The following is a 26,698-nucleotide window of genomic DNA, read 5'->3' as shown; positions in this document are numbered from 1 at the left end:
CATATCTGAAACATGTGTACATAGTCAAAGAATTTCCATGACAGATACAACATTATATATAATAAGTACTACAAATTGATATAGAATTATCGAAACAGATACAAAATAGGCCAAAATAGGTGTTACACTGTGATGATAGACAGTTTACCCTCACCACCGCTCTCTCTCTTACCACCTCCACCATCATCTCCAATGTTGAAACGTAAGCTTGTACTTCGTCCGTCATTAGCTGTCAACTGTTACATATCAAAAGTAAAATAACGAAAGTAACTGAAAAATGGAAGACACTTCCAGCGATGTTTTCCATTGGTGCAGTAAAACAATGTTTTATGTACATTTACGCCTACATTATATAGGGGGAATAAATGAGGACAGATATATTTGTCTTCAGCAGAATTCGTTGCAGCATTCCTCACTCTGTCCGCTCGTAATTGAAACAGCGGTTATCGTGCCAAGGACGACAGGTCTCAGTCAGATTAAATGTAGTGTGACGCGAACAGGTTCTCCAGCCTTTGTCGTCGTTATTGTTAGCTGCGTTATTACTGTTATCTCGTCGTCTACACTCCAGTTTTTCTCGTCTCTTCTTTAGAGATCGACGATGGCTCTCATATGTTCGAATGATGTGCAATTAAGGATTTCTTGGCAAACTTGCAAAGCCTTCTGATACGCATGTTTTGTTACAAAAACATCCTTGTTTCTTACGCAACGCTTGACGCTCTCTATTTACACTTTTCGTTGATGTCCTCGAACTTTTAAGCAACCCACTGAATTTGGCCATTCAACACATGGAACAGTAGGCGTAATTAATGTGTTTCCTTCAGATGTAGGTATAGACATGGTGCAATCTGGGAATTTTGCCAAGTTCTGACGACTATGTCCGCCGCTCGTGGTCTCGCGATCGCGTTCTCGCTTCCCGAGCATGGGGTCCTGGGTTCGATTCCCGGCGGGGTCAGGGATTTTTCACCTGCTCCTAGATGACTGGGTGTTGTTGTCGTTGTCTTCAACATACCCATTACGGTCGGAGGAAGGCAGCGGCAAACAATCTCCATTTGGACCTCGCCCCAAGTACGACGGTGCGGGTCTCCCGTATCGTTCCCCTAACCTCTGCCAAGAAGCACTGGACTTCATTTCCATTTTCCATGACTATGGAAGCGGTTGTTTAGTAGTGTATCTCGTTCCGTGCTGCGTGTACAAAATTCAGTGGGCTGAAGAAACGAGAGAGAGGAAAACAACTATAACTATCTCGCAATTTCTTATTTTAAATACATTTCTAGAGAGAGTTCGCTTCAATCCTTATACAGAAACTGTTGTCACGAGGTAGAAGTGTCAGGCAGAGCACAATGAAAGAGGAAATGCGTGAGTTTTTTAAACCCGTTACTATTCACAAAAACCTGGCAAAAGTCAGCTAAACAGATAATTAAAAATCTCATTGAATTGCAATAAAATTACATTTTCGCTAGTAAATGTCACGGTACCTCTTGGTGACTTCGATCCTCAGATGATGCACACGTTTTTGACGATTGATATATACCGTATCTGTGGCCGATAAAAACGGATGCCTAGTCTACATGTTTTTGTCTACGTTAAACTGAAACACCGTTACGAACTCCTTTTAATTTCCTTTTTGTCAAATACAGAAGGAAGGAAGATTAAGCATTAAAATCCCGTCGACTACGAAGCCATTAGCAACGGAGCACAAGCTAGAATTGAGGGAGAACAGAGGAGGGAAACGTTCGTGCCCTCTTCAAAGCAGCAATCCCAGTACTTACCTTAAGCAATTTAGGGGAACAATGGAAAACCTAGATGGGGATGGACTGACCAGGATATGAACCACCGTCCTCCCACGTGTGAGCCCCGTGTCTTACCATCACGCCACACCGCTGTTCGTTGCCGAGCGTTGTGGAGCGAGTTTCGCTCTTCGCCATCCATCGCTCATATTCGGGTTTTTGTTCATGTGGCAAAAATACTTAAAAAATGGATCTGTTGGGACGATGTACTTACAGAGACAAAATGATCACCTTTTTTTTCTATCGATCTCGTACAACATCGTTGAATAGTCTTAAAATGCAACTTAACTCACTCTATGGCAGAATGAGATACTTGATCACGAGTTTACGTCGGTGTACTTCGGGGACGTAAAGCTAATGGATCAATACAAAAGTCTCTGCGTAGAGTACAATAGAGGGTATTTCAAAAATGGTTCAAATGGCTCTGAGCACTATGGGACTTAACATCTGAGGTCATCAGTTCCCTAGAACTTAGAACTACTTAAACCTAACTAACCTAAGGACATCACACACATCCATGCCCGAGGCAGGATTCGAACCTGCGACCGTAGCGGTCGTGCGGTTCCAGACTGAAGCGCCTTTAACCGCTCGGCCACTCCGGCCGGCAATAGAGGGTATTTCGCAGTATTATTATTCATGATTTTTCTGATATATTCATAAATGTAAATTGAAAGATGTAAATGTGTGCCTCACCACCTTCCTTAATCTCCCTTTACCTTGTCCTTTACGTCATTAAGTGAAACGAAAGAAGGCAGCAGTATGTCTCGAACTGCGCAGTACTGTGCGTTCCAGGAGTTTAAGTACTGCCACACTGAAAACTCCGAGGTACGAAGAACTGGCGACGCATTGTTTCCCAGCCTATGAACGGGTCATAGATGTTTGTAGGCTGGGACACTAGCTACCTGTTCAACGATCTTTTTACTGTCTGACTGAGATCTTCCGACGTTGACGATCAATATGGATTGTGGCCACGAAAGCCTTAATAATTTTGTTTTATGGACAGGTATCCTTCGATCTTCAACAACGCAATCGAGCTGGACTATGGTTTTGGTACCAATGAACTGTAATTTGTCCCTAGAGATAATGGTCTTCCGTCTTATCCTCGACGACTTTAGATTCTACTTCTCGTAATAAGGCGTACACGTTTGTATTTATTGTTCTACCTACATAGGAGGCAATCAGTCTTTCTACATTTGGTTGTATTGAGCAATTCTCTCTTGCAGTTTTCCTTTAGCAGCACATCTCATTGCTAGTATGCTCTATCCCGAAACTCTCAACGTTCTCCGGTGATACCGTATTTCGTGTTTGAGTCTCTGCTTGGCTTACAGCAGAATGAAAATTCGTTGGCCTGTTCCAAAAAAACTGTAAGATGAAGTAATTACATCTTTCCCGCGTTTATACGCTCTAAGACAAAAGAAACGAGGCACCACGCAGAAATTATCCAAATGGGAAGGGAATTGGTAGGTGTGATGTACATATACAGACAAAAATTAATTACAGTTTCAAAATAATTGGATGATTTATTCAAAGAAAGAGGTTCACAAACCGAGCAAGTCAATAACTCGCTGGTCCAGCTCTGGCCGTTACGCAGGCAGTTACTGAGCTTGGAACTGATTGACAGCGTTGCCGGATGTCCTCCTAAGGGATATCGCGTCATATTATGTCAGAGTGGCGCGTTAGATCGCCAAAATCCCGAGCTGGTTGGAGAGCCCTGGCCATAATCCTCCATACGTTCTCAGCTGGGGAGAGATCCGGCGACGATCTGCCCCAGGTAGGGTTTGGAAATCATGAAAACAAGCAATAAAAATTTCTTCCGTGTACGGGCGGGCATTATGTTGCTGAAATGTAAACCCAGGATGGCTCACCATGAAGGGCAACAAATCAGGGCGTAGAATATCGTTGACGTACCGCTGTGCTGTAAGTCTACCGTGGATTAGAGCCAAAGGGACTCTGCTATGAAAAGAAATGACATACCCAGATCATTACACGTGGTTGTTGGGCCATATAGTGGGCGACAGTGAGGTTGGTATCCCACTGCTGTCTGGGGCGCCCTGAGACACGTCTTCTCTGGTCATCGGGGCTCAGTTCAAAGGGGGAATCATCGCTGTAGACAATTCTGTTCCAGTTAGTTGGATTCCAGGCCGAATGGACTCTACACAGCATCCTGAATAGTAGTTTGGTTGCCGCTTTACCCAATGATTTTAGAAATTCCAAAGGAGTTATGTATCTTCAGTTTTAAGGTATTTATGAACGCATATATCTGACAGTAATCCCAGATTCCTAGTGCTTTTTGAGGCTCAGATTGACGTGATGTACGACAAACAATGGTCCCGTTCCAGGTGAAGTTTGCATTGCGCAGTGGTGATAGTGAGTGAAAACTCGGCATTGTCAAGGTAGATAATGTACTGACAAAAAGGAAATCAGTAGGTCAAGTGTAGTACAGTGTAGGATGTGTCGCAACTTGTGGGTCGTGCCGCGCCTGCACGGGTCGCAGGCGGGCCAAGGCGAGGCTGCGACGCTCCAGTTGGCGTCGAGGCATCCACAGCGCCAGCTGCTGACGTCAGCGGCCGGCGAGGCGTGCGGGCCAGGCTGCGTCTGGTGAACGGCACGATCGAGAGGCCGCTGCGGTCGGCCAGGAGCGCAGCCTCCCTACCATCTGCTTCCTCAGTCCGAATCAATTAATTCGCACTTCCTCTAATGGCATCCGCGGTCAGCCGCACAACGCATATTAAGGAAAACCCAAGGGCAAGTATGACGTCATCAAAATTTCGAAACAGACTACCGCGAAGTTTACGCATCTAGTCTGATGTACTAACCGCGGCACCTCATTTTGCATCCACGTATACCGTAATCATTTTATGTTCCAAGGTCGTCCGCTTCGGAAGCGCAGTCAACTGAGAAGGGTCATAGCTACACACACACACACACACACACACACACACACACACACACACACACCACGGGTATTCCTACTGTTCTGCTGTGCACTTGTAGTAGGTAGCGCGTCTGTTCAAAGTTACGTCGTTCCTTTGCACTGGTCACAATCCGTCGCCGTGCTCAACCTTGCCCCTCCAACAATAAAATTGTCACTGCCTCTATTGCGTCCCGGAATCTACATGTGATCAAGTAAATAATAATTCCATATGCTCAACGGTCTAGTGCAAGTCTTGCAACTGGACTCCACTTCGGAAACTCGAACTTGCGTGTCCCAAACGTAGCTCCCGTGGTATAGGCGTAGCATCCTTGACTACTAATTAAAACGTTCTAGGTCTCGAGTTATAACCATACCGCGGCTTAAATTAAGTTTTCCGGCATAAGAAGTCACCTTCTTTCTCCCACCGTCCTTGTCAAAGAGGGCGGAGGAGCGGACAGAGGATAGAGTCACTCTATCGTCCTTGGGGTGAGAAACTGCCCCTAAGAGGGGGGAAGAATCAGCAATGATCAACCGCATGAGGATGAAGAAGGCAATGGAAATCACTGCATTAAAGACACACAATGTGCATCCAAAGGACATGTGACCTGTAATTGAAAAATGTGTCACGATGATCTCTCCGTTGGCAAAAAGTTCCGGATTAGTCCTCCGCTCGGATCTTCTGGAGGAAACTGCCAATGGGGAGGTGACCATGAGAAACAGATGGGATAACCAACAACACGGTACCATTCTACCAGTCGGAGAATGGAATGTCAGGAGTGTGAGTAGTAGGAAAGCTAGAAAATCTCAGAATGAAAATCCAAAAGCTCAATCTAGATTTAGTGAAATGAAATGGAGAGAAGACAAGGATTTCTGGTCAGACGAATGTAAAGTAATATCAACAGCAGCAGAAAATTGTCGCTTATGACCTTTGCTGTTTTTCGCCTTAAAGCAACGAAAAACAGAAAATTATATAACTAGAGTAGGATTCATTATGAGTAGGGAACTAGGGCAGAAGGTGAGCTACCGTGAACAGTTCAGTACTTGTAATAGGGTTGTTCTCATCAGATTAGACAGCTAACCAACGCCGACAAAGATAGTTCAGGTATACAAGGTGACATCGTAAGCGGCCGATGAAGATATAGAGAAATTATATGACGATACTGAACGGGTAATTTAGTATGTAAAGGGAACTGAAAAACTAATAGTCTAATGGGGGGGGAGGGGGAGGAGGTGGAACGCTGTTGTAAGAGAAGGAATAGAAGAAAGGGCTACGGGAGAATAAGATTGATGGTAGGAATGAGAGAGAAGGAAGACGTACTGAGATCTGCAATAAACTCCAGATGGCAATAGCGAACACTCTGCCCAAGAATCACAAAAGAAGGAGGTATACTTGGAAAACACCGGGAGACACAGAAAGATTCCAGCTGGGTTACGTCTCGGTCGGACAGAGATTGCAAAATCAGATATTCGATTGTAAAGCATACCCGGATGTAGATATAGACAGAACGCAATTTAGTGATGATTCAGAGCAGGCCGACGTTGACGAGAATCGTCCGAAAGAATCAATGCAAAAGGAAGTGTGATACTGAAATACTGAGGACTAACGAGACCCTTGTCAAGTTCGCTAAGGCTGTGGATACTGCGATAAGGAACACCAGATAAAGCAGCTCAGGTGAAGAGGAGTGTACATCTCTAAAAATGGTAATCACCGATGTTTGACAGACAAATATAGGTACGATGAAGGTAACTGCGAAGAAACCTTGAGTAGCAGATAAAATGCTTCAGCTGATCGACGAAAGAAGGAAGTGCAATAATGTTCACTTAAAGACAGGAATAAGTAGCAAATGCAGGGCAGCCATGGCAAAATAGCTGCAGGAAAAGTTGCAGGAATCGAAAAAGAAATGACTGTCGGGTGGGGTGATTCAGCATTTAGAACAGCCAGAACAACCTCGCTGTAATCGTTTGATTAGCTCTTACATTGACCGCTTTTCTGACAAAACACTGTGTTGCTCTCATCCTATACTAATTGTCCTGCCAGTAGACGGTGATACCCAAAGGGTTGTGGAGTGGACACAGATTTCTGCGCCGTAACATCGACTTTTGAAGCTGTAACCGCCATTTCTCCTTTGTGTATGTCCTTGCTTCTCCTCAAGAAGCTCCCTGCTTCCGTCTTGTCAGTAGGCCTAACTTTAATTCCTTGTTGGTATCGGGCGTCTAACCAAGGTCCTCCGTATGACAGTCACATAAGCTGATCCCTTGGCAAAGAATTTGGATACAGATATACTCATAAGTTATTTTATTATGTCTTAGAAAACTTTTTTGGCTGTCACCTTATTTTAAAGATTTATTTAATGCATGACCTGGTTAAGGATCTTAGAATTCCATTACCAAATGCATGAAAACTCCGTGTTCTGTCCCCGAAGGAAGCGATGAGATACAAATACTACATCACCTCTACTCTTTACAGATCTATGGAAAAACCGAGCGATATGGTGCATTGGTCAGCACACTGGACTTGCATACGAGTGGACGGCTGGTCATCCAGATTTAGGTTTTCCGTGATTTCCCTAAATAGCTAAAGGCAAATACCTGGATGGTTCCTTTCAAATGGCACGGCTGCTTTCCTTCCCAATCCTTGAAACAATCAAAGCTTGTGCTCCGTCTCTAATGACCTCGATGTCGATGACAGGTTCAACCCAATATTCCTTCTTTCCCTAAGAAAAAATTAGGATTTGTGATCTTCAGTCATTACCAAATGAAACAACTATGAACAATATAGAAAAGCAGTCCCGCTATTGGCAAGTATTTTTTTCACAATAGTTCACAATGAGGTGATTGTTTTAGATGCATAACTTTTTTATAATAAGTACAGTAAAAAAATAATTTGAACTTAATTCGCAAAATTGGTTTGATAGCGATGTCAGCCTTGCCGACCTGTGTGACATGAATAATTCATTCCATCTACTACCGGTACGCTACTGATTTGAGACCTGTCACTACACCACCATCAATGTAACTCAGTGATTGACAGTCGCGAATGGGAGGAGGCCATGTTGTCGGTTGACATTTGTGCGCGCAAAGCATGGCTGCTGCAGTTACTGCTGGATGGAGGAGGAGATTAGTGTTTAACGTCCCGTCGACAACGAGGTCATTAGAGACGGAGCACAAGCTCGGATTAGGGAAGGAATCGGCCGTGCTCTATCGAAGGAGCTGGACATTTCCGTTCTGAATACATTAAAGCTCTTCCCGTTGATGTGCAGTACTCTGTTTCTTTATGAGGATGACAATAGTCTTCCCATTTTTCTGCTCGCTTTCGCTACTAGTTTAGGGCATTTTGTCGTGTAAAACAATCACGTCGCCAGGAGAACCAATGCGAACAACGAAAACTAAATACAATTGTTAACGTTACGAGCCGCAAGCAACGTCTGCAACAACGTTCTCTGATTGGTTCTCGCTATGATTGTTGTATTTTAAACAACTATCTGCCAGCAATGTTGGTATCGTGATATAGGTTTTATGTGTCTGCGCTCACAACATATCCTGATCCGATCACTGGACCGATCATTTTACACCGCTGACTGTCTCCTTTACAAAGAAATTTTTGAAGCTCTCTCGAAATACCAGAAGAGAAACACCTCACGCTAACAGTAAAAAACCATATGACACGAAAAAACACGCAAAATACACAGTCCAGTCACATCAGTGTGATCACCGTCTACGTTCGATGTCAGAGTACCATAACCAACACGACGGCAGGTGGCAGCACTAGCAGAGATGGGCATGTCAAGCTTGTCGGGGGGACGTTGTAATCAGTGCAGTCGTTGTCGTAATGTGAAAACGGAGCGATTCCAAAAGGGCATGATCACTGGCTTTTGGGGTAATTCACTACTGGCCATTAAAATTGCTACACCACGAAGATGACGTGCTACAGACGCGAAATTTAACCGACAGGAAGAAGATGCTGTGATATGCAAATGATTAGCTTTTCAGAGCATTCACACAAGGTTGGTGCCGGTGGCGACACCTACAACGTGCTGACATGAGGAAAGTTTCCAACCGATTTCTCAACACAAACAGCAGTTGACCGGCGTTGCCTGGCGAAACGTTATCGTGATGCCTCGTGTAAGGAGGAGAAATGCCTACCATCACGTTTCCGACTTTGATAAAGGTCGGATTGTAGCCTATCGCGATTGCGGTTAATCGAGTCGTTACATTACCGCTCGCATTGGTCGAGATCCAAAGACTGTTAGCAGAATATGGAATCGGTGGGTTTAGGAGGGTAAACGGAACGCCGTGCTGTATCCCAACGGCCTCGTATCATTAGCAGTCGAGATGACAGGCATCTTATCCGCATGGCTGTAACGGATCGTGCAGCCACGTCTCGATCCCTGAGTCAACAGATGGGGACGTCTGCAAGACAACAACTATATGCACGAACAGTTCGACGACGTTTGCAGCAGCATGGACTATCAGCTCGGAGACCATGGCTGCGGTTACCCTTGACGCTGCATCACAGACAGGAGCGCCTGCGATGGTGTACTCAACGATGAACCTGGGTGCACGAATGGCAAAGTGTCATTTTTTCGGATGAATCCAGGTTCTGTTTACAGCATCATGATGGTCGCATCCGTGTTTGCCGACATCGCGGTGAACGCACATTGGAAGCGTGTATTCGTCATCGCCATTCTGGTGTATCACCCGGCGTGATGGTATGGGGTGCCATTGGTTACACGTCTCGGTCACCTCTTGTTCGCATTGACGGTACTTTGAACACTGGACGTTACTTTTAAGATGTGTTACGACCCGTGGCTCTATCCTTCATTCGATCCCTGCGAAACCCTACATTTCAGCAGGATTATGCAGGACCGTATGTTGCAGGTCCTGTACGGGCCTTTCTGGATACAGAAAATGTTCGACTGCTGCCCTGGACAGCACATTCTCCAGATGTTTCACCAATTGAGAACGTCTAGTCAATGGTGGCGACCAACTGGCTCGTCACAATACGCCAGTCACTACTCTTGATGAACTGTGGTATCGTGTTGAAGCTGCATGGGCAGCTGTACCTGTACACGCCATCCGTGGTCTGTTTGACTCAATGCCCAGACGTATCAAGGCCGTTATTACGACGAGATGTGGTTGTTGTGGGTACTGATTTCTCAGGATCTATGCACCCAAATTGCGTGAAAATGTAATCACATGTCAGTTCTAGTATAATATATTTGTCCAATGAATACCCGTTTATCATCTGCATTTCTTCTTGGTGCAGCAATTTTAATGACCGGTAGTGTACTTCCTAAACGAAGAAGTTTGTAAGCCTTTCGTGTGCCGCCGTGGTTAACGTACATCGCGCATGGCAAATGGCGTTATCCAAAATCGGCGGCGAGGCAACTGTGATACACCATGGGGCATAGATGAAAGGGGTGAAAAATGGATGCGGAGGTGTATACAGGTAATAGGCGTGAAACTGTTGTGCAGCTATCCACCCAGATGAACCGAGGAGCTACCAACAGTGTCGCCTCAAACGACCGTGCAGTGAAAGTTGCTGTATATGGGTCTCCACAGCAAGCGCCTGGTTCATGCACCTATACTGACTGCTGTTCATCAGCGGCGGAGCCTGGAATTTGAACTCCAGTACCGCAACTGGACGTCCTCTTACTGGCGACAGATGAATCTCATTTTATGCTCCATTGGACAGATGGCCTTTGGCGTGTACAGCATGAAACGTCTGAAAGCAAAAGGTCCAGCCCAGAGAAGGAAGTGTTATAAGTACGGGTTATGTTTTCGCGGGTGATCTCGTCAATCTGGAAAGCACTATGTATCAACACTAGTCTGCATCTGTGCATGCAATTTGTTTTCCTCGACACAACGGCATATACCAGCCGAACAAAGCAACGTGGCAAACAACTCGCAGTGAACGTCCGTACTTCGAAGAGCACCACGATGAGTTTACCGTATTCCCCTGGCCACCAAGCGCCCACGATTAAAACCCAATCGACTTTCTTTGGAACCATCTCGATCTGGATGTTCTCGTCATGAATCTTCAAACGAGAAACCTAGCGCAGCTGGACATGGTACTGGAGTCTGCATGGTTCCACATCCCCTGTCGGTATCTTCCAGAACGTCATTGACTCTTCCTGCACGTCTTGCACAGGTCAGCGCTGTAAAAGGTCGTTATTCGGGCTTCTGTCACATTAATGTGAGTGGACAGCGTAGTTTCCACGAAGAACTGGCCGGTTCCATTCCTGGAACAAAAAATTTCTCCAGCCTGCTATTAACTCTACAAGCTATCATGGGGCTGTCATCAAACCGTAATACTCGATTTGTCAGTATTGCAATTCTAGCCTTCTGAAGTCAGAGGTGGAAAAAGCTCCTTATCTTTTTCAGAAAGCTAGCCTATACTCTACACTCCATGGTCTACCACCGAGATGTGGAATCTCCAGCTCAGAGCAATTGCACAAAATTCTTACCCATCAGCGTTCTAGTGAATTGGCATTGTGATTAGAGATTACATTTTGCCTCTGAATGAGGTTTCAATTAAATTTGCCACCTCTTCCGATAATTACGCACCTGAAAAGTAAGATATTTACGCCCCATAAAAGTAAAATTACCTTATTTCATCAGAATATTAGCGGATTGTGTAATAATGTAGAAGAGTTTCCTGTCTGTTTAGAAAATTTAGAGCTCTGAAAAGATAAACATTCTGTGCCTGTCTGAGCACCACATAACCACAGGATTAGATAAGTTACATGTAAAATATTACACTACTGCAGCTTACTCGTGTAGAAATGACATAGGAAAAGGAGAAGTTGTTACATACGTTAAGACAAAACCCAAGTTAAAAAACATTGAGTCAAGTAGATTTTGTAGTGATCAGCACATAGAAGTCTGTGCTTGTGAATTAATAGCGAAAAATAGTTCACTTTTAATTGTAAATGTATATAGATCCCACTGGGAAATTTTGCTGGCTGCCTTACTGTGCTATCTGTCCCACAGTAACAGGCAGTTAATAGTCTGTGGTGACTCAAACGCAGATTTTTTAAAAGATTCGGATAGGAAAACTGATCTGGAAACCTTATTTGGACCGTACAATTTGGTCTCAGGAATTAACTTTCCAAAACGGTTGGATACAGACGGTAGGACCCTAATTAAAATTTTTGTTAATGAAGCTCAAAGTAAGAAAATAAGTGTTTACCTAATACCAAATGCTTATTCTGATCATTATGCACGGTTAGGATAAATACCATAGCGTCTTACGATATGGATACTACTCAGTGGAAATCACTTAGAAAATTAATGAAATAATTAAATGTTTTTAAGAATAGTTTACAGATGATGACATGAGAGGTAATTAATAATGAACCAAATGTTAACATAAAATTTAATCTATTCCATGACACATTCACATCGTTATTTAAAAATAGCTTTCCAATTAAGCTAATCAGAAAGAACACTAAGCAGCTGTGTAAAAAGGTATGTTGTGAAAGGAAAAGGGAAATGTATCTTTTGGCTAGAACACGTAGGGGTCCTGCAGTAATTGCACACTACAAAAACTACTCATAATTACTAAAATAAACGTTATTAAAAAATCAAACAATATGAACATACTGTTAGAAATCAGTAGTTCCGACAACAGACTTAAGGCTACATGGAAAGTGGTGAAACGAGAGACAGGGCAACCAACCACAGAACAAGAATTCACTATTATTGAACTGAATGGAAGGGCTATGAGGGATGAGTCACAGATAGCAAATGCATTTGATAATGATTTCTTAAATACAGTGGAAAGCATAGGGACAACAGCTCAAGAGGACTGTAGTATGCTGAAAATTTAACTTTCATGAAATTCAATTATATGAGTGTATCACCAACTTCTCCTTCTGCGGTTAAGGAAACTATACATTCTCTCAAAAATAAAAGCTCATCTGGTTTTGATGGTTTTTCCAATACAGTACTAAAACTTCGTTATACAATAAACCCAGTCTTACCTGAAATGTGTAATGCATCACTGACTCAAGGCGGTTTTCCAGAGAGACAGAAATACGCCGTTGTTAGACCACTCTTTAAGAAAGGTGATAAAAGAGGTGTCAGTAACCACCAGCCTGTTTCACTGTTGACAACGTTCTCCAAAATTTTTGAGAAGATGATGTATTCTAGAATAATATCTCACGTTAGTAACAATAGTGTCCTTAGTAAATCACAATTTGGGTTTCAGAATGTTTGCTCTACTGATAACGCCATTTACACGTTCACTCACCAGATTTTACAAGCTTTTAATATCAAAATAGGGCCGGTTGGTATTTTCTGAGACCTCTCTAAAGCATTTGACTGTGCGATCACAGTCTTCTATATAAACTGATGTTTTATGGGATTGATAGTATAGCCAACCAGTGGATCATATCATATATCCAACCAAAAGAACGCAGTATAATTCAGGGACTAATTCTGACTGGGGCGAAATCACGTATGGGGTTCCCCAAGATTCACACTTAGGTCCACTACTGTTCCTCACATTGTAAACGATCTTCTGTCTAGTATGCAACAAGCAGAATTAGTTCTTTTTAGCGATTACACTTGTATTTGTAATCAATCCAAGCATATGTACAGAAACAGAAGATATGGTAAACAAAGTTTTAAAAGTATCTTTGACTGGTTTTCTGTGAATGATCTCACCCTCAATTTTAAAAAGAACCATCATACTCAGTTCTGAACATCCAGAGGTACTACACCAATGATAAGTGTAACACATGGTGAGGAAATAATGAATAGGGTGGAAACTTCAAAATTCTGAGTGATTCATATTGATGAGACTTTAAATTCAAAAAAGAACATTTTGGAACCTCTAAAACAACTTAGTTCAGCCACGTTCGCGCTTAGAATCATAGCAAATGTTGGAAAGAGACAAATCAGTAAGTTGAGATATTTTCATTCAGTAATGTCGTATGGAATAATGTTGTGGAAGTCTTCATTGCGCAAAAACGTGCTGGAAGAATAACATGTGGTGCTCACCTGCAGCCATCTTGTAGACATCTGTTTAATTATTTGGGCATTCTGACTACTGCTGCACGGTATATTTATTCCTTCATTACGTTTGTTGTGAATAATGCACCACAGCTGAAAAGAAACAATGAGATACATAATTACAGTACCAGAAGGAAAATGGCATTCATTACCCCACATTAAGGCTGTCTTTTAGCACAAAAAGGGATGCACAACGCTGGAAGAAAAATTTTTGATCACTTACCCGGTGATATAAAATGTCTCAATGACAACAAAGTAAAAATTGATAACAAACAGAAAGTTTCTACTTGATAACTCCTCCTATTCCGTAGAAGAATTTCTATTATTGTAATGTGTCAAAGACGGTGGATAGGAATTACTAACTTACATCTGTGTATCCACACTCCTGGAAATTGAAATAAGGAACACCGTGAATTCATTGTCCCAGGAAGGGGAAACTTTATTGACACATTCCCGGGGTCAGATACATCACATGATCACACTGGCAGAACCACAGGCACATAGACACAGGCAACAGAGCATGCAAAATGTCGGCACTAGTACAGTGTATATCCACCTTTCGCAGCAATGCAGGCTGCTATTCTCCCATGGAGACGATCGTAGAGATGCTGGATGTAGTCCTGTGGAACGGCTTGCCATGCCATTTCCACCTGGCGCCTCAGTTGGACCAGCGTTCGTGCTGGACGTGCAGACCGCGTGAGACGACGCTTCATCCAGTCCCAAACATGCTCAATGGGGGACAGATCCGGAGATCTTGCTGGCCAGGGTAGTTGACTTACACCTTCTAGAGCACGGTGGGTGGCACGGGATACATGCGGACGTGCATTGTCCTGTTGGAACAGCAAGTTCCCTTGCCGGTCTAGGAATGGTAGAACGATGGGTTCGATGACGGTTTGGATGTACCGTGCACTATTCAGTGTCCCCTCGACGATCACCAGTGGTGTACGGCCAGTGTAGGAGATCGCTCCCCACACCATGATGCCGGGTGTTGGCCCTGTGTGCCTCGGTCGTATGCAGTCCTGATTGTGGCGCTCACCTGCACGGCGCCAAACACGCATACGACCATCATTGGCACCAAGGCAGAAGCGACTCTCATCGCTGAAGACGACACGTCTCCATTCGTCCCTCCATTCACGCCTGTCGCGACACCACTGGAGGCGGGCTGCACGATGTTGGAGCGTGAGCGGAAGACGGCCTAACGGTGTGCGGGACCGTAGCCCAGCTTCATGGAGACGGTTGCGAATGGTCCTCGCCGATACCCCAGGAGCAACAGTGTCCCTAATTTGCTGGGAAGTGGCGGTGCGGTCCCCTACGGCACTGCGTAGGATCCTACGGTCTTGGCGTGCATCCGTGCGTCGCTGCGGTCCGGTCCCAGGTCGACGGGCACGTGCACCTTCCGCCGACCACTGGCGACAACATCGATGTACTGTGGAGACCTCACGCCCCACGTGTTGAGCAATTCGGCGGTATGTCCACCCGGCCTCCCGCATGCCCACTATACGCCCTCGCTCAAAGTCCGTCAACTGCACATACGGTTCACGTCCACGCTGTCGCGGCATGCTACCAGTGTTAAAGACTGCGATGGAGCTCCGTATGCCACGGCAAACTGGCTGACACTGACGGCGGCGGTGCACAAATGCTGCGCAGCTAGCGCCATTCGACGGCCAACACCGCGGTTCCTGGTGTGTCCGCTGTGCCGTGCGTGTGATCATTGCTTGTACAGCCCTCTCGCAGTGTCCGGAGCAAGTATGGTGGGTCTGACACACCGGTGTCAATGTGTTCTTTTTTCCATTTCCAGGAGTGTATTTTCTTTTTGTGAAGAAAAGAACAATCCTTGGACATGTTCAGAATGTAACCGTATTTAAAAATTAATTTGCGATGTGAGTGTAAAATGACTCATTCCACATCATTACGATCTGTCGTGCAAAATGATTCATGGAACATGTAGCTGACTAACTAACAAACGAAGTGGTAAGTACAACATCCAGATAGGCGCCTCGTTCCTGCTATTATACATTATAATGCTGAGAAAAATTTGTACTCACGTAATAGGAGACACTGTTGCTTAGTAAATCTTCCCAAAAAGACAGATCCGTGCAGCACAGAGAAAATGCAGCTATTACGATGGAGTCGCCCTTTGGCTACGATAGAACCACACTCACCTACTGTATAAATCTACCAATCACCTGCTGCTTGTTTCTACGACTGAAAAAGTCTTCCCTCGCATAATTCTTAGTGATTATGAGTTTAGTTTTGTTTTGACGTCTGTTTGATGCTTGGATCATATCCGGAACTCTTCGCCGATGTGGAGCGTACCTTTGGGCCTATAAACAGAATACATATTCTCTGTAAAAAGATGGCTATATGATGGCCATTAGCAAATTGGATTATTTACAACATTATCTACAACAATGATTGATAAATACAACACAAAAACATAAATGATATCCGCTCAGAAAAATCTTCTTCGGAGAGGAACTGTCCAGTACAGACGATTTCCATTTATTTTTAAAAATTTTTTTGCCTGCCAGCAACTTTAATTAATAACGGAAATGGTCAAATATTTCTATGGCTGCGTAACTGGCTCCTTTCTGTGCAAGTTTACAATTAAGCTAACGGAGGCTGTTTTCGTCCCTAATGTTAAGTTTATGACTAGTACCATTATTTTCAATTTAAACCTGACTCTTCAGAAGAAAACTACAGACGATAGAAATATACCGTGAGGCTGTTTTTTGTAAGCCAAAATTTTTAAACAGTAGATCACGTGATGTTGGAAAATGGACACCACATGTTATCCATAAACCACGTTCAATATATAATGAACTGAACTGCTACGTCATAAAGAAAAATTAACTTGACCTTTGACTTTGACACAGATAAGACAGCAACTACGTTGAATTTTTTCCTATATGCATATATTTTAAAATTTTTGACCTGTCTAATATGAAAATCAGTGAAAAAATTTGCCTATAGATGAATGTTTTCTTCGTGGCTGCTGTAAGGAGAGAACGAGTTAGGTATAGGATGAGTTGGCGGTCGAAGGTTTCCGTTTCTCCGGCTCTCAGAGAACGCCAGGCAAAGTCGGAGAAAACTGCAACAACTCGCGATAAAGGCTCCGTCACTCGTGGCAGCTAAAGTACTCACAGTCGTCGTAAGATTTTCTGGAAACACTTCCAGAATGAGAACGTTGAACAACAGTGGCAGTGTGATATCTTCTTACTGACAAACTGGTCGCTTAGGGAACGTCTTTAACACACTATCTGATGGCGAAATATTTCGCGTCGTTCGGACCGTAGTAGTAGCAGAATCATCCAGTATTGTTAATTTGCGAAGAAATCACTATGCACTGGATTGCTAAACACATAAATCGTTTTATGAAGGTCCGGGGATCCAACATCGAATAAAAGTTCGTAGACGATATTTACCTTCTTTCTCATAAAATAAATTTTTTATTCTTTATAATTGCGATTACAGGTTGTATCTCCTCTGCTCTTCATATTATGTCTATATGTAAACTAATTATCTGAACACCCCCCCCCCCCCCTTGCCAAAAAAATGCCCAATCGCCATTACTTATCTCCAAAATTACAAAAGGCCAAATGCTCTTTTTTCACAGCAAAGAGCGTTGTCGTCTCTATTACGGTAGCACTTCCTCGCTGGTCCTCGCAACCGGAATATTACAATAATATTAGTTAACCGGTATTTTTCTTTGCCAACGTAAAGATAATGAGAGTCTACGTTGCATACGCATCTTCAGGTAATAAACATAAAGTAAATGCGGGACTGTGTTGCATACACACACTCAGTAAATAAAATACCGCTTCACTCTACATAACAAATATGGCGCAATTAGCATATGCATTGCTATGCACCATAAAAACCGCCAGTTCACATTAGGTAGGGGTATTGCAAGTGGACACCAGATATTATCCGTATAATTCGTTTCTGTGTAATAAATATTTTGTGTTTGTGTGGAATTGCATCAGAAAATTATTAGTATAGCATGAACAAACTGAAGTATCCAAAGTGATGCTTTCATCACCAAAATAAGTAATATAAGTCTTTATTTGCCTAGATCGTGAATTGAGAAACTGTTATGCCCGATTCGATTGTGCTAGCTATCCTGTTCAGATCATAAAATATTGTTACTGAGTGTAACACGTTACATGTTATACAATCAAATACAGAGTGAGTTTTGACTCAGTACTTGAATGCACAACATGTGACGTGTTACACGCTGTAATACAGTAAATTCGCGAGATGTACAAATAAAGATTATATTGCAAACAAGATCGCTTTTCCACATTTATGATCATGTCAAGCCTCATAATAGCAAAATAAGCATTAAATGTGCAGCAAATGTTGCTAAACCCAAATGTTTGTGAAGAGCTTTAATAGGTGTTTTACGGTTCAAGGTCTCGTCAAGAAGGCCACCCAGAAATTTTGGACTATCAGTTTTACATATTTGCGTTCTAGTCTAGTCAATGACGGAAAATTAGGGACAAAATCGTGTAGTCGCAGTTTTTTGTAAATTGGTAGAAGGGTGTATCATGAACCGCATACTAAAAATCTCCAGCGATGAGATGTGGACGAGAGCGTATAAGCACGAAACTCTGAAGTTGCTTTAGACAACAGAGCAGGAAATGCTGGGGAGGTATAGTCCGTCTACAGAATGAAGAACGAGCAGCACCCGTGGTGGGGGAAGTTGCCTTTCCCGAAAGAACGCTACAGGTGCCGTACAGGATGACAAATAATGTGCAGAGATTTGCATATATTTCGTCCATATTATTAAAGTCTTTGTTTTTCATGTAGTGATAATGTACTTCAACGGCCGGAGTGGCCGAGCGGTTCTAGGCGCTTCAGTCTGGAACCGCGCGACCGGTACGGTCGCATGTTCGAATCCTGCCTCGGGCATGGATGTGTGTGATGTCCTTATGTTAGTTAGGTGTAAGTAGTTCTAAGTTCTAGGGGACTGATGACCTCAGATGTTAAGTCCCATGGTGCTCAGAGACACTTGAACCATTTTTTGATAATGCACTTCTTGGAAACTATACTCACCCCGTTGAGCATTTCTGAACACTGTGTTGTCAGTTAGTCGTAAGGCGCACTGCTGAGGGACGGTATTACTTTGGTCAGGTTGCCTTCCATTAGGAACGTGGGTGCACTCAGTGACTGTGATATGATTTGCAAATGATGGAGCGCAGCAATCAGTGGTTCTTTTTTCAGGTTTTCTTTGCCAAATCTAGATCTCAGCTAGTGCCTGGCCATTACCAATGCACAATTTCATACTATTAATGCATGTCAGTTCCGTGTTCGGGCGTCTGTAGCCGAAATCTAGATTTGCCAAATAAAACCTGCAAAAAAGGATGACTGATTGCTGTGCTCCATCATTTGTAGATCGATATGACTTTGTTAAGCACTTTGTAGTTCTTCTTGCGACGTAGTATGTTAGATAGAGCGGCGAATAGCAAGCTTGTTCATGCATGAATGAGGGACGTGCATGATCACAATCCCTCACCCTTCTACCCTCTATCTCCACCCTCTTCCCCCTCCCCCTCCCCCAACCTGGTACAGCCGCAGTACAACACTATTTATCCCTTAATTTGGCTCTACTGCTCTTAGACGCGGTACACACATTTAATATTTGTTTGTAACCCACTTAATTTAGCAGTAAAAATTAATTTTATTAAAACACAATCGTTAATAATCCGAGACTTTTCCACCCCTGGAATGCGGAAACTATTAGTCCTGGAGTGAAAAAATGGAAAACATTTTATAGGAAATTTAATGTAGTTTAATTTTGTACTGAGAAACATTTTCTCTAGATCCGATATTACAGTGCAATATCGTATTTATCCTCGAAACCCGGCAAGTGACTTTCAGTTTCAGTGTGTCCCTTGTACAGGATTATACTTAATGTATGTACGAGTACAGATTGTAGACACATGGTTGACAACGTATGGAAGTTTGATTCTGGCCGTGAGTCGTGCTCGAGTAGCCCAATAGTAGGACGTCCGCTCGCGATAAGCGGGAAATCCGGGTTCGAATCCCGATCTGTCACAAATATTCATTGTCTTCATTGCACTATACAGCTGATGGTTGTCCTTATTCGTAGCTGGAAACACATTTCCTGTATTTGGGCTAGTAACCACGCTTTTAGAGTTATTCAAGAAAAAATGAAAAAGTGCCCTTTAACCCCCAGCCCCACCCTCAAAACACACTGTGCTGGAGTTTTACTGTGTTTTTAATGATATTTCCTCGTATCACTTTAAAAAAAAATTGTGACTGCAGGATTTTCCCCCTCTATTCTACCATTTTTTATGTTCGTTGACTGGACTATTCCACCGTACGGTATTGTTGCAGCTTGCAACGTACAGAATTTTTCTAAGCACACTGGCGTGTTGTGGTTCCGCAGCGGGCTGCGCCGCCGCCAGCTACCTGTGCTGCCCCGGCGGCGGCGGCCTGCCCGGGGGCCGCACGTGCGACGACGGCTCGCCGCTCAACCTGGACAACTGCTCGACCGCCTACTTCCTGGACGCCGCCGCTGAGGCCGAGCCGCTTGCAGTCGGAGACGACGGACACCTCTTCTTCATCGCCTCCGGCATCAGGATCGACGAACCCCCTGGCAAGTACGTCCTAAAGCAAAGTAGTCATAAATCCGAATATTGTTTTGAACAGCACAGTGCTTTACCGGCCACGGTTGGAGCTTGTGTGCCGTTGCCTTCCTCCAACCTTTAAACTAACTTGTACAACCAGATATAGTGGGAGCTACAGTTTAATGTTGATGTTGATTTCGAACCACGGTGCGGCTCAGTATTTTTCATGTCAGCAAACACTGACAGAGGTGAAAGAAGTGATGAGTGACAGATAAAACTCCTAGGATTGGCTGGAATTTGTAGTCTGGCATTTTACCACTGAGGCACAGAAGGAAACGGCACTCCCATTCGTTTTGCACTGACTGGGCTGGAAATTAACCAGTTTCTTAACTCGTATTTATCTTAAACCTCTATTGCAGTGAATAGAGCGCTGATCAGGGGAAAAGAATAGATTTAGCGAAAAAGACCGCTATTGCTGACTTCTTTCTGCTGCAAGGTATTGGAGCATGTTCTACGCTTAATCATGGTATTAATTTACGACGTGTAGCCGTAAAGTTTCAATTATCACTTCGAAAAAATAAAGTTACGCAATCATTTCTTGTTTAATGTATGAAAAACGCCGTCTACATGATAGCCAGATCGAACGTGGCTGCCCGATCACCTTCTGATTCAAGTTAGAATAAGGAAGAGTGAGGTCAGCAATCAGCCAGTCAGAATCAAGACCATAAGGTAGGCATTCTCGCTGGCCGTTCTCTTCTCCTCCTCTTAGCGCTGCTGCACGGCGCTGCCTTCTGACAAGACATTTAGAACCTTTGCGGCAACGGATATTGGAAACACCACCCCTCATGGGGAAATTACTCACCCTATAAGGCGGCCACGTTGGTCTAGCCACAATCCATTTAGGAGTATTTGAGAAAGATCGGCCTATCAGTTGCATGCTGCAGCAGGATTCTGGCCGAGCGACTACAATAACGAATAGCGCACATGAGCAGCTAGAAAATGTTACACTGGATAAATTAATTGAGCCCTGTATTCTTACGACAGGTTTCCTGCAAGGAGCAACCCTTAGCTTAATACTCTGAAATGTAGTCATTCTAAGTTCCATTGCCGCACATAGTCGTAACTATCTAACTTTACTTACGACTTACTCAAAAGCATGATAGACGAGCAATGGCAGTGTTCATTATACATCAGTTAAGCAGCTGATCACAATATCTGCTCTGCGTATAAGCTGAATGATCACAACGTTTGGTCACTGTACTGCAACAGAGCACGGTAAGAGTAAGAGAAACAAAATTTTTTTATAGGATCACCTAACCAGGATCAATTGAACGACAGTAGGTTGGTTGTGAGAGTAAAATAAAGTATTTGTTCAATAAATCATATATTTACTCTAAGATCACGGCACATACCACATTAAAATGACAGAGAATAAGCTTCCAACGTAATGAACATAGTCTCCTAAAACTGACTGAGAAATTGGCTACAACACAACGAGCACAACAAATTCAACTAAAATATTGAACTATAAATCTCTCTAGAAGCTAAATTTAATCAAAAATGTTCCGCTAACGCTGTGGGGAGGTAGCTCATTTACGTGGAAGACTGCTTGGAAAACGCCACAAGCTTTCCTAATGTGTGCAGCTCGCAAATGCGAATTAAAAGCAAGTCCAAGAGCCACGAAACAAAACAATTAATGAGAACAACACAAGCTGCGTACCGAATCCCGCAAATTCTGAGCTGCTCATAAAGGGGGCAGCACTAATGCAATACTTACTCCGAGCTCAGCAAACGTGCCGAACGCCACCAGATCAAGGTCACCCCAGTCGGCGTCAGCAATCGTACACCAGAAGTGTCTATCCCTCCGCAGCAGGGAAATTATTCTTCTCTAAGCCTGGGTCCTCACGTTTTAGGAAACTCTGTGTGGAAGGGATGTCTCAATGCTATTGCCAACGGGACCACCAAAACGTTGCTTTATTTACATGAATAGAGGGGAAACCTGCGACTTACAGAACGCATCTTAACATCCGGAGAAGAAGGTATTGGCTGCTATCCGTGATCGACTTATTGGATAATCCCTACGCGCTTACGCACAGTGTGGGTTAAGATGCATTTGATTGGATAACAAAATCTGAAGTGTAAGGCTCCGAATTTTCTTACGGTGACATAGCAAAGACGCAGCGGCCCGTTCTTAGATCTACATAGAGGGGAGGTGAATTCGTCACGCTCAATGATACGCTAAGCACATGCAGTGACTTAGCGGCAGTCTGCATTCAAAGGAGAAAACCACATTTGCTGACAAAGCGTCGAGCAGGGGCTTACCGCAACAGACTTACGCAAACTGTAAAGCCATGGTGACCAACGTCTCTCCTCTAAAGCCTTTGTGGCTGACGTCCTGTGGTCAAGCCAGATCACAAGACGAACACCTGGGCCCGCTCGTTTCTTACAGGAAAATTGTAAAATAGCCAAGAACTAAGTAGAAAAATAATCGGATATCGCACAGCAATATGTGACTGCCACATCACAACTCATTGCTTGAGAGAATTATTCCTCCCCCTGTGAAACTACTCCTGCACGTAGACAATAATTGTTTTTACGCGCCAACCATCAGTCTAGATCAGGAAGCGTGTGAGGTGTCAAAGGCAGTGGCCGTATTGATAAGACATTACACAATTTTTCCAGAAAAGTCGCTAAGTGTTCCCTTTACGAAACCAGTTTTACCAGGAGGTTTGGGCAGTGTAAGGCTCTCGACTCATAAAATACAAATAAAATCCCGGGCTAGATTTCTTGGTGTTGTATTTGATTCAAGAATGAGTTGGGACTGTCATATAAAAACGCACCTAGTGCATTGGAAAAGTCTTTGAACCTTATGAAGTCACTGAAGAGAGTATGGCGGGGAACTCACTTTATACCGCGCATCGATACAGTCCCTTAGAGATAACAGATGCATGGTCTACTACATCATTGATAAAAAAAAATCTAGCACTTCTGGACAAATTTCAGCAGAAAAGCTTAAGCATCTGCCTCTGAACTATGCTCTCTTTCCGCACTACGTCCTTCTCCTCAGAGTGACAGAAATGCCTCAAATATTCGCAGAATAATACTGTGTGCCCGTCATATTGTACCAAGAATGACTGGTACTAACCGTCGACGCATTAAAAAAGCCGCTCACTAAAATCTATAATTATAGAAATACGAGGAAAATACAGCTGCATACACCCAAAAGAAAATATCAGCAAAATAAAATACACCGAAGTGACTAAGTTCGATACTTCCAGTGTTCCTACGTGACTATCACAGAATCTATCAAAATATCCCTCGTAGTTCATCGTACCAGGAAGAAAGGTGGCATGTTATACTCAAATATATACTAATCGATCAAAAATGAATACAGAAAATAAGATTGGAAGAGCTTTGTTCTGTCCAGTAACTACGGAAGAAAGCAAGTTTCAACTACCAGGAGAAGGTTCCATATTTCTAACTGAAACAATCGCTGTTATAAGAGCAATAAAATACGCAAAATCTCCATAGTAATAATAATCACTGACTCAGAATGTTTTCTGAAGTCAATCAGTTACATAAATTAGAACAAAAGAACTACTAAATACATCCTGGAATTAAATCATTATCATCCAGAAAAGAATAATGATCACATTATAGAATTCACATGGATTAAATCTCATTCCGGCAACAAATACAACAAAAGCCAATCGCCTAGCGAGAGACGCAATTATCAGTGGAAGGCACGTAAACATAAAACTACCATACTTAGATTGCTTCCTGAAAATAAAACAACAAGCGTTTCTCTCCTGGCAGGAAGAATGGAACGAAAGCCAATAAACAAAAAGTTGTTCATATCAAGACGTCCATAGTTTGCAGAATCCATAACATCAAGGAATATAAGCAGCGTCACTTGAGAGAATGTGTTTCAATTTCGGATTTTTCCCAGACTACTTAAATAAAACAGACGTATTGGAAACATCCTAGTATCAATGTAATGACGTAACAATTTATGATGGAAATCACATCTTGCTGTGCAAACGCAGTGAGAAAAACGGAATCAATTTTGTAAAGGATATTTCGAGACTAGGATCACTGCCTGCTTCTTTGCACTACCCCAGTTCTTTGGAGACAGAACCAAGAGTGCATTTGACGTCCTACACAGGTTCATACTGTAAGAAGAATAAAAATCTAAAAGAAACCATGGGCGTTGAAAAAAATTAAAACTCTGAACTAAATGTTTTAGAACAAACAAGTGGTTAGTGTCAAATTGTACGTAATAGTGTAATTGAGTATATAAGGTGTCCCCAAACGAAAAGGAGACTACAGTTATCTTTAAAGAAATTTTAATAACATTGTTACAATTAATGTTCATGTGGAAAAGCAGAACTATACCTAATTTCCATTGACACTGATACACCGAGGCCAGCGTGCAGGAAGAGAGTGAACTGTTTCAGTGTAGAAACTCCTGGGTTGCTGACGGACCCAGTTTTCCACAGTGACTTGCACTTCTTATCGCAGTTGAATCTCTGACCTTTCAGAGATGGTTCCAAAGGGCCGAAGATGCGAGTCGTACTGGGAGATATTGGGGCCGTAAAAGAATGTTTCAGAAGCTCCCATCGAAATGTTTGAATCAGTTCGAGGGACTTCTTGCCCACATGTGACCTACATTTCTCCTAGAGAAGCACTATCCCATTCGAGATATTGCCCCTGTGCTTGTTCTTGATGGTCAGTTAGAGCCTTTAGTGTTAAATACTGCTAAGAGTTAATTGTTGCTCCCTGAGGTAGCCAGTCGATGATTTGATATCCTACATTGAAAAAGAAACTGAGCCTCACATTTCCAGCATTCGGGGCAGATTGGTCTTTTTTCCGACGTGGTTAGCCGGGATGCCGTCATTCCATGCTCATCCGCTCGGAGACAGGGTCGAAGTGGTGAACCACGTTCCATCGCATGGCACAGTCTTCTGTTTGAAAGACGCTTGGACGCTCACTGTTTATAAAGTTTTCCAAAACAAAGCTTCTCATATATTATATGATGCACACTGTCTTCTCTTAGCGACGACACAACAGCAATGTCACGTGTGGTGATACCACGAGTCGTTCGTATGAGCTCCTCCACAGCCGAAATAACAGCACTGGTAGCGACAACGTGATCCTACCCAGGACATGGCGTGTCCATGTTTACACGTCCCACCTCTTAACGATATTATGTACCGTGCAAGACACTGCTCTCCGAACACCTCTTTCATCCCGCGACAAATCTGTGAATCATGCTGCCCCTCTGCGCGAAGAATTTAGATAACTGCTCTTTCTGCTGATTGGGAGGAATCCAGCATACAAAAAACTACGGAAACAACTCTCCAGAAATGAGTAAATTACTGCGAAGCCGTAACTCCGCTTATGCAACTGGGAACACCACCGTGCCAGCTCTCGGCAAACACATTCATCAACTGGAATTACATACAACGCCGCTACAGCGAATGTCTCCTTTTCAATTGGGCGTACCTTATATATATGCTCTTATCGTAGCACAAAAATGCGAATACGTCCTGGACAGCGTTAGGGACGTAAAAGAAGGATTACATTATGTCATGACGTATAACATGACTACGTCATGTCATCCAAAATGGCATTTGTCATGACGTGCAATATGACACAACTTTGCTTAAAGTTTAGGATGCATGCTTCTTCGCACTGGGCATTTCATTTTATAGATGCACCCCCCCCCCCCCCCCCCCGTCCTATTGTTGATGTATCCCACTCTCTACAAGCGCATAAATCTGTATCTATTTGTTCTTACACCACACCCGGACATGTAACAGGTGGTAGGTCTAAGAGCTCACTGCGCTGCGAAAGTAGGGTTAACCCGTATAAAAGCGCGAATATTTCAAAATATTTTGCTTTAAATGTCTTTGAAGCTGCCATATAAGTCGAAAAGCTAGTTCCCTTGTTTTACATCCCAGACTTTGCCTACAACATGTTCGACTTTTTTTGTGCTACAGTAACAGCATTTTTCATTATGGTTCCCAACGTTAACTGTACCATAATTTTGACATTAGACCGCCATAGCTTGGTAACCGATGCAGATTTTTGTTGACTTGGGGGACGACTGATGGATCTTTCGTACCATGTTCCCTATATCGTGGCAACGGATAAAGCTTTCACAAAACAGGAAGACCATTAATTACATGTATTTGTCTACCTTCTTATAAAATTCGAATCAATTGAAATATAGAAGTGACTGGCGTAAAAACACGTTTTTTGCGCGTGAAATCCGAATGAAGTTAGTTTTGAAAGCGAGTTTTCAATTTTATCGAAAAGAATGCCTTTTTTATTTATTTGATTCAGTTTAAACCGTTACAGCGAATTCAGTTAACGTAAGA

At 43.2% G+C, this 26,698-nt stretch overlaps 1 protein-coding gene across 1 annotated transcript in view; it reads left to right on the top strand.

Annotated features, from left to right (window-relative positions):
• The window catches only part of LOC126184003 (probable G-protein coupled receptor Mth-like 10), a 248,635-nt gene that overhangs the window by 144,381 nt on the left and 77,556 nt on the right, over window positions 1–26,698 (top strand). The window contains exon 2 of the mRNA XM_049926359.1: window positions 20,135–20,348. Within this exon, the coding sequence (XP_049782316.1) occupies window positions 20,135–20,348 (214 nt within the window). The remainder of the gene's footprint in view (window positions 1–20,134; window positions 20,349–26,698) is intronic.

Source organism: Schistocerca cancellata, chromosome 1 (genome assembly GCF_023864275.1).
Source record: "Schistocerca cancellata isolate TAMUIC-IGC-003103 chromosome 1, iqSchCanc2.1, whole genome shotgun sequence".
Taxonomy (NCBI): domain Eukaryota; kingdom Metazoa; phylum Arthropoda; class Insecta; order Orthoptera; family Acrididae; genus Schistocerca; species Schistocerca cancellata.
This window is presented reverse-complemented; position numbering and strand designations above follow the sequence as displayed.